Source organism: Monopterus albus, unplaced genomic scaffold (genome assembly GCF_001952655.1).
Source record: "Monopterus albus unplaced genomic scaffold, M_albus_1.0 scaffold267.1, whole genome shotgun sequence".
In the NCBI taxonomy this organism is placed as follows: Eukaryota; Metazoa; Chordata; class Actinopteri; order Synbranchiformes; family Synbranchidae; genus Monopterus; species Monopterus albus.
The window spans coordinates 293,010-301,895 of record NW_018128147.1 but is presented as its reverse complement, the minus strand read 5'-3'; the positions used below and the strand labels follow the sequence as shown (position 1 = coordinate 301,895).

At 41.3% G+C, this 8,886-nt stretch overlaps 1 protein-coding gene across 10 annotated transcripts in view; it reads left to right on the top strand.

Moving 5' to 3' along the window:
- Positions 1 to 8,886, top strand: part of dlg2 (discs, large homolog 2 (Drosophila)) — a 316,297-nt gene that overhangs the window by 52,925 nt on the left and 254,486 nt on the right. For all 10 annotated transcript variants that reach the window (XM_020621763.1, XM_020621766.1, XM_020621770.1 and 7 more), the window contains exon 4: positions 3,682 to 3,806. In XM_020621763.1, the coding sequence (XP_020477419.1) occupies positions 3,682 to 3,806 (125 nt within the window). The remainder of the gene's footprint in view (positions 1 to 3,681; positions 3,807 to 8,886) is intronic.

The following is an 8,886-nucleotide window of genomic DNA, read 5'->3' as shown; positions in this document are numbered from 1 at the left end:
GCAGAAGGCCGCCCACCAAGAGCCAGGGTCTGTCAGAGGTTTCTTCCGTTAAAGGGAGTTTTTCCTCCCCACTGTCGCCAAGTGCTTGCTCAAGGGGGATTTGTTGGGTTTTCCCTCTGCAATAATATTGATAACAGTCTAGACCTTACTTTGTAAAGTGTCCTGAGATTACTTTTGTTGTGATTTGGCGCTATACAAATAAAATTTGATTTGATTTGATTTGATTTGAACCATAAAAAACTCATAGTACTAGTGGAAAAAGTATGTGAACCCTTGAGTTAATGACCTCAAAAAAGCTAATTGGAGTCAAGTGTTAGCATACCTGGAGTCTTGTTAAGAAAATGAGTTTGGAGGTGTGGACTGGAGATACTTTGATTGATAAAAACCACTCAAACTTTTTGAGCTTGCTCCACACAAGAATAATACGCATATGTGAGCCATGCCTTGCCAAAAAGAGCTTTCAGAGCATCTACAATCTAGAATTATTGATATACATAAAGCTGGAAATGGTTAAAGTGATTTCAAAGACTTTAAAAATTCACCAGTGTAGAGTTAGGCAAACGATCTACAAACGAAGACACTTTGGGACTGTGGCTACTCTACCAAGAAGTGGGCGCCCAGTCAAAATGACCCCAAGAGCGCAACGAAGACTCATCAATGAGGTAAAGAAACTACCTCGAGTGACAGCCAAAGATTTGAAGGCATCATTGGAACTGGATAACTTTACGTCCCTGGTAGGCTAATGGTTAAGGCACAGCATCTACATGAATATTAAAGTCACCTACTATGATTATTTTATCTGTACTAAGCACTAAATCAGACAGACAGTCTGAGAATTCAGTTAAAAACTCTGAATAAGGGGCAGGTGGACGGTAAACAACAAATAGAACTGGCTTTTGAGTTTTTGGGTGTGAGAGACTCAGGCTGAGGCTTTCAAATGAGTTATAACTCCGTTTAGGTTTAGGGTTGATTAATAGGCTTGAGTTGAAGATCACACCTCCACCTCGGCCTGTGTTTTGAGAGATGTGACAGTTACTGTGACTAGGTGGGGTGGACTCATTTAGACTGATAGGTTCTTCCTGCTGTAACCACGTTTCAGTAAGACACAATAAGTCAATGTGATGTTCACTTATCAAATCATTCACTAACAGAGATTTAGATGAGAGAGAGCTGATATTTAATAGTCCACATTTGATTGTCCTGTTACTTTCTGTTATAAGAGGAGTCGTGTTAATTTTAATTAGGTTCTTGTGAATAACTCCTCTCAAGTTGATTTTTATTTATTTATATAATTTAGGTGATGGGGGCCAGACACAGTCTCAATGGGATACTGGGAGTTTTTGGGTGGGTAGCAGCTGCAGAGAGACAGCAGAGAGGCGTGTAAGACTGTGACCCTGCGTCCTGGACTCAGCTCTGGGTTGTCATAATTTAGGTTGTAAAATAAACTCGTCCAGATTTTTAGATATGAGAGCTGTACCACCGAAAGTGGGAAGGATGCCGTGCCTGATAATCACACTAAAATGTTTTACAATTGTGTATGAAGCCCACATCCTTTTCTAGACACCAACTAGACAGCCAGCTAGAATGACCTAGAATGACCACAGCAGCAAAACACACAGCAAAATCCAAATTACATTTTGAGTATGTTGTGGGAAGGCTGTCAAACTGAATTGCCCATTTTGGGATTAATAAAGTTGTCTGAAATCTAATTTTACCAATAATTTGTCGATACCCTTAATACTCAGAATTTGGCAATTCTTTGTTCAATGCAAAATTTTGTTCACACAGTGTGTAAAGTGGGGAAAATCAACTTGTCAGTGTTTCCATGACTTTCTCATTATTGGCCTACACAACCCACTCTTATGTTCCTAATTATGTAATTTGCATTATAATATATGTAGCAATGTAACCACATTACTTAAAATGAGGTAAATGATCATTTTAGTTCCATAATTATTGGAAGAACTTTGTCCTGAGGGGGACTGGACCTTTGCTGTTGCTGCTCCTAAGTTTTGGAGTAACCTACTGCCAAAGTTGTGCTTAATATTGGATGTGGTTTTCTTTAAATTAAAAACATATTTATTCAAATTGGCTTTTGGCTCACAGTAGGGCTTTGACACCCTGGTTACTGCCTCTGTAGGTTCCACTGTGGATTGGTTGTATTGTATTACTGGCTTTTATATTTATTTATTTTTCATTATTGTTTTTATTTTTATTGACTATGAAGCATGATGGTGAATCTTCTATACAAATAAATGTGGAGTTAATTTGATTTGATATTTTTTTACATTACAGTATTAATTAAAATTAATGACTTGGCTCCAGCCTCCCTTTCTTCTCTGACTCCATGTTTTTTATTTAATGGCGGTATTAACCCTAACCCTAATGCATTAGTGTCATGCTCCCCTGCAATGACTGATACATTTTGCATAGTTGCCACCAAACAGTCTTCTTTCAAATTGTAAAATAAAGTGCTCCCTTTTTTTTTTTTTGTTTTGCTGTAATCATGCTCACTGCTATCCACTGCTTCTGCCATTTTTCAAATGTTTTCATACACCTCACTGATGTAGTCCCCCAGTCACTGACCCAGCCATTTCACACAGCTACATAACTAGACCAACTAATTAATAATTAAATTCATTGCTAAATATTTTTATTATTGATTTTTTAAATCTATTTTATCAGTTTGTTGTAGCCATAGAATTAAAACAAGTGGATTTCAGTAAATATGTCACATACTGTAGTCACAGAAGATCCTTTTCTATGTCTTAGCCATTTGTGTAATATTTGGTGACTTGAAATTGGTTGTAACCAAGAGAATAATGAGCACTTTAAAAAAACTGGTTAGATGGAAATTGATGGAGAAATTGTGGATTGTATGTTATTGAAATGGTGGGTGGCATGGTGTTGCAGTGGTAAGCACTGCTGCCTCACAGCAAGAAGGTTCTGGTTTTGATCCCCGACTGACCCAGTGCCTTTCTGCATGTTCTGCTTGTGCCTGCGTGGGTTCTCTCCCGGTACTCCGGCTTTCTCTCACAGTCCAAAGCCATAGCTTAGGCTAACTGGTGACTCTAAATTGCCCATAGGAGTGAATGTGTGTGTGTGTGTGTGAGCCGTCCAGGGTGTACCCTGCCTCTCGCCCGCAGCTGGCTGGGATTGGCTCCAGCCCCCCGTGACCCTGTTTGGGACTAAGCGGTTTAGAAAATGGATGGATGGATGGATAATGGATGGATATTATTGAAATGATTACAGCTAGAAGGAAATTTTCTGTGCCTGTCTTGTTGGCTCAGCATATACAGTAGCCTAAATTTGTCATTACTTAGTCCTTTCTAGTTAAGTATTTAGTTCAAGTCTTGAAAACAGAACTGCTGTCTTACAGCAATCACTGGTGATCCCTTTTGGTGTAGTTTGTAAGTTCCTTCTGTGTTTACACTGGTTACCTCTCACCCCTAAGCCATATCAAGTACAGTATAAGGAACAATTGGTCATATTAATATAAGCATAACACTATCAGTCAAAAGTCTGGGCTTTCCCATTCATTCCAAAGTGAAAGTGTGTCCAAAGATTGATTAGTAGTGTAAAATAGAAATGTGTTTCTACTATTGAAGAGACGGATGCAACTGTGTTGTCAGTGGAGAAATTAACAAGAACCCGAGTCATGTAATCAATATTTTTCCACAGATATTCAGGAGTTCTATGAAGTGATGTTGCTAAACACACAGAAGAGTTGTGACCAAATGCTGGAAGAAGTCAACCACATGGCAGACAAGTGGGAGCTTGCACACCCTGCCTGTCCAGTGGAGGAGGTGAGTCCTGACACAGTGTATCGTCCCAGCAAAACCTCAGCCATACTTGGACTGAAGAATTATCTCAAGGTTGTCTGCTGAAGCCATTCAAATAGAACATAAGGCTGAGGTGGAGATATTTCTTGCAAACAGTATGGATTACCAGACATCAAGGTTCAGTGTTATAATCTAGCCACAGGGGTTTCAAGCTGGTGACTTCTGTGCCGGTCCCAAGCCCGGATAAATAGAGAGGGTTGTGTCAGGAAGCGCATCCGGCATAAAAACATGCCAAATTTAAACATGCGAATCGTCAGTGTGACTTCCATACCAGCTTGGTCGAGGCCCGGATTAACAACGACCACCACCAGTGCTGTTGACCTACAGGGTGCCGGCGAAATTTAGACTACTGTTTGTCGAAGAAGGAGAGTTGGCAGAAGGGTTCATAGACAGAGAGAGAAGAGGAAAGGCAGGAGTATAGGTCTGAGAATAGGGACTCTTAACGTTGGCACAATGACAGGGAAAGGTAGAGAGCTGGTGGACATGATGGAGAGAAGGAAGGTAGATATACTGTGTGTGCAGGAGACCAGGTGGAAGGGTAGCAAAGTGTGTAGTTGCGGAGGGGGATACAAACTGTTTTATTATGGTGTGGACAGGAAGAGAAATGGGGTAGGAGTGATCCTGAAGGAGGAGCTGGTGAGGAATGTTTTAGAGGTGAAAAGAGTGTCAGACAGGGTGATCAGTTTGAAGTTGGAAATTGAAGGGGTAATGTTGAATGTAGTCAGTGGTTATGCTCCACAAGTAGGGTGTGAGTTAGAAGAGAAGGAGAGATTCTGGAATGAGTTAGATGAGGTGATGGAGAGTATTCCCAGAGGGGAGAGAGTGGTGATTGGAGCAGACTTCAACGGGCATGTTGGTGAGGGGAACAAAGGTGATGAGGAGGTGATGGGCAGGTTTGGTGTTAAGGGAAGGAACCTAGAAGGACAGATGGTGGGATTGCTGCAGACCCCACCCACCCAGGCAACAGTCTGTTTGTGCCTCTTCCCTCCAGGAAAAGGTACAGGAATATAAAGACTAAAACAAACAGACTGAGACACAGCTTCTTCAGAGCTGTGAAATCAATCACCCCCCCAACCCCTAGTTACACACACAACCTCCCCCCTATGGAGAGACACAGACCACTGGACCTCACACCTCCTCCTAAAGACTGAGATTTGCACTGAGCTGCACCTTATAATGTTATTACACTCTTGATGCTAACATGCTGCTGACCTGAATTAGGTCCCATACATCCCTTTTTATAGTTCATATTTTTATATTGACTTATAATATTGTGTTATGTAAATAATGTGTCTTTGCTGCTAACATGCTGCTGACTGATTAGGTCCCATACATCCCTTTTTATTTGCTCATTGTTTTATATTGAGTTATAGGGGTGGCTGTGGCTTATGAGGTAGGGCAGTCGTCTTCTCACCAGCAAGTTGGTGGTTCGACTCCCGGTCTCCCCGCATGCCTAATTGCCCCTGAGCAAGACACTGAACCCCAAATTGCTCCCGGTGGTTCGACTGGCGCCAGTGTGCGGCAGCCTCTCGTCATCAGTGTGTGAATGTGTATGATCTCCTGTAAAGCGCTTTGGCCAGTGTAACACACTGAAATATGCGCTATATAAATACAGTCCATTTACCATACAATTGTGTGTTATGTAAATAATATGTCTTTTAAGCCGAGAGCTGCCGGAAAAAAATTTGTTGTGCTATGCATAATGACAATAAAGATTCTTGACTTGATAAGCTACCACACAGCTGTCAGGTGGCTCAGCCTGGGCAAAGTGCTGAAAAAATGTCTGGGACTTGAGAGAGGAGATTCAGGAGTTCTGTGTGAAGAAAGGAAATGACATCCCACAGCTTTCAGATGTAGACTGGCTGGCAGACCTTTGTTTTGGTGTTGATGTGACTGCACTAATGAATTAACTAAATGTCAAACTGCAATGCAAGGGCCTTTTTGTGCATGAAATGTACAGTGCAGTGAAAGCATTCATGAGAAAGTTGCAGCTTCTTTCAAGCCAAGTTAAGGACAACAATCCCCCCCACTTGCCAACACTGAAAGAAGCCACACTATCAGCTGATCACCTCCACAGATACTCATCCATGTTAGAAGCACTGCATGGTGAGTTTTCAAGGCAATTTCAAGACTTTAAAATTGTTGAGTGAAATGCACATGGTTTCTTCTCCCTTCACCTGCAGTGTGGATAATGCACCCAGTGATGTTCAGATGGAACTCACTGACCTGCAGTCTGACACACTTCTGGCAGAGCACTTTAGATCAGTCTCACTGCTGGATTTTTACTCTTCGCTCAAAGAGAAGTTTCCACACACGAGGAGGCATGCTCAGAAAATTCTAGTCTTCTTTGGATCTAACTATATATGTGAACAGACATTCTCAGTGATGAAGTTCAACAAATCCAGATACAAATTCTTATCAGTGATGATCACCTCTCAGCTATCCTTCGTATATTCACCTCAGATATTCAGCCAGATTTCAATGCACTTGTTCAAGCCCAAGCCAGACTGGATTTCTCTCACTGAACAAGTAAAATGAACTGAAAATGCATATCTTTAACAAAATGTAAAACACCTTTTCAGTGTTAGGTCAAAGGTCAAAGTGTTTATTCGTCATGTGCACAGTTAGGAAATGTGTTTCCCTGTACAATGAAATTCTTACTTTGCGTTCCACATGAATGACACACAATACAAGTGAAATATACAGTGCCTTGCGAAAGTATTCGGCCCCCTTGAACTTTGCGACCTTTTGCCACATTTCAGGCTTCAAACATAAAGATATAAAACTGTAATTTTTTGTGAAGAATCAACAACAAGTGGGACACAATCATGAAGTGGAACGAAATTTATTGGATATTTCAAACTTTTTTAACAAATAAAAAAACTGAAAAATTGGGCGTGCAAAATTATTCAGCCCCCTTAAGTTAATACTTTGTAGCGCCACCTTTTGCTGCGATTACAGCTGTAAGTCACTTGGGGTATGTCTCTATCAGTTTTGCACATCAAGAGACTTAAATTTTGCCCATTCCTCCTTGCAAAACAGCTCGAGCTCAGTGAGGTTGGATAGAGAGCGTTTGTGAACAGCAGTTTTCAGTTCTTTCCACAGATTCTCGAGTGGATTCAGGTCTGGACTTTGACTTGGCCATTCTAACACCTGGATATGTTTATTTGTGAACCATTCCATTGTAGATTTTGCTTTATGTTTTGGATCATTGTCTTGTTGGAAGACAAATCTCCGTCCCAGTCTCAGGTCTTTTGCAGACTCCATCAGGTTTCCTTCCAAAATGGTCCTGTATTTGGCTCCATCCATCTTCCCATCAATTTTAACCATCTTCCCGGTCCCTGCTGAAGAAAAGCAGGCCCAAACCATGATGCTGCCACCACCATGTTTGACAGTGAGGATGGTGTGTTCAGGGTGATGAGCTGTGTTGCTTTTACGCCAAACATAACATTTTGCATTGTTGCCAAAAAGTTCGATTTTGGTTTCATCTGACCAGAGCACCTTCTTCCACATGTTTGGTGCGTCTCCCAGGTGGCTTGTGGCAAACTTTAAACGACACTTTTTATGGATATCTTTAAGAAATGGCTTTCTTCTTGCCACTCTTCCATAAAGGCCAGATTTGTGCAGTATACGACTGATTGTTGTCCTATGGACAGAGTCTCCCACCTCAGCTGTAGATCTCTGCAGTTCATCCAGAGTGATCATGGGCCTCTTGGCTGCATCTCTGATCAGTCTTCTCCTTGTATGAGCTGAAAGTTTAGAGGGACGGCCAGGTCTTGGTAGATTTGCAGTGGTCTGATACTCCTTCCATTTCAATATTATCGCTTGCACAGTGCTCCTTGGGATGTTTAAAGCTTGGGAAATCTTTTTGTATCCAAATCCGGCTTTAAACTTCTCCACAACAGTATCTCGGACCTGCCTGGTGTGTTCCTTGTTCTTCATGATGCTCTCTGCGCTTTAAACGGACCTCTGAGACTATCACAGTGCAGGTGCATTTATACGGAGACTTGATTACACACAGGTGGATTCTATTTATCATCATTAGTCATTTAGGTCAACATTGGATCATTCAGAGATCCTCACTGAACTTCTGGAGAGAGTTTGCTGCACTGAAAGTAAAGGGGCTGAATAATTTTGCACGCCCAATTATTCAGTTTTTTATTTGTTAAAAAAGTTTGAAATATCCAATAAATTTCGTTCCACTTCATGATTGTGTCCCACTTGTTGTTGATTCTTCACAAAAAATTACAGTTTTATATCTTTATGTTTGAAGCCTGAAATGTGGCAAAAGGTCGCAAAGTTCAAGGGGGCCGAATACTTTCGCAAGGCACTGTATAAAGCACTTGAACACAGCCGAGGCCAACAAAGTGCTTAACATAAGATACAATTCAAAACATCTAAAAACGTGACAACTACAATATTAAAATACCAATAAAATAACATAAAAGAACCAACATAGCAAAATAACAAAATACTATCAACCAAAACTCAGCCCAAACAGAGTCTCATAGCATATCAAACGCCAAAGCATACAAGTGAGTCTTCAAGTAAGTTTTAAAAATAGCCAACGAGGCGGCCTGCCTGATGTAAAGGGGCAGCGCATTCCATAGCTTAGGAGCCACAATGGAAAACGCTCTGTCCCCTCTGAGTTTACGCCTGGCCCACGGTACCTCAAGCAAGAGCTGGTCAGCTGATCTGAGGCACCGAGAGGGACTATAAGGAAATAAAAGCTCAGCAAGATACAATGGAGCAAGACCATTCAAAGACTTAAAAACAAATAAAAATCTTAAAATGAGTCCTGAAAAACACTGGAAGCCAATGAAGGGATGCCAAAATAGGAGTTATATGCTCCCTTTTACGCACCCCAGCCAAGAGACGGGCAGCCGCATTTTGAACCAATTGTAGACGAGCCAGTGATGACTGGCTGACTCCGATATAAAGAGCGTTACAGTAATCCAAGCGTGATGTAATAAATGCATGGATTACTGTCTCAAAGTGCTGACGTGAAAGAAAAGGCTTTAGCTTCGCTATCTGCCTAAGGTGG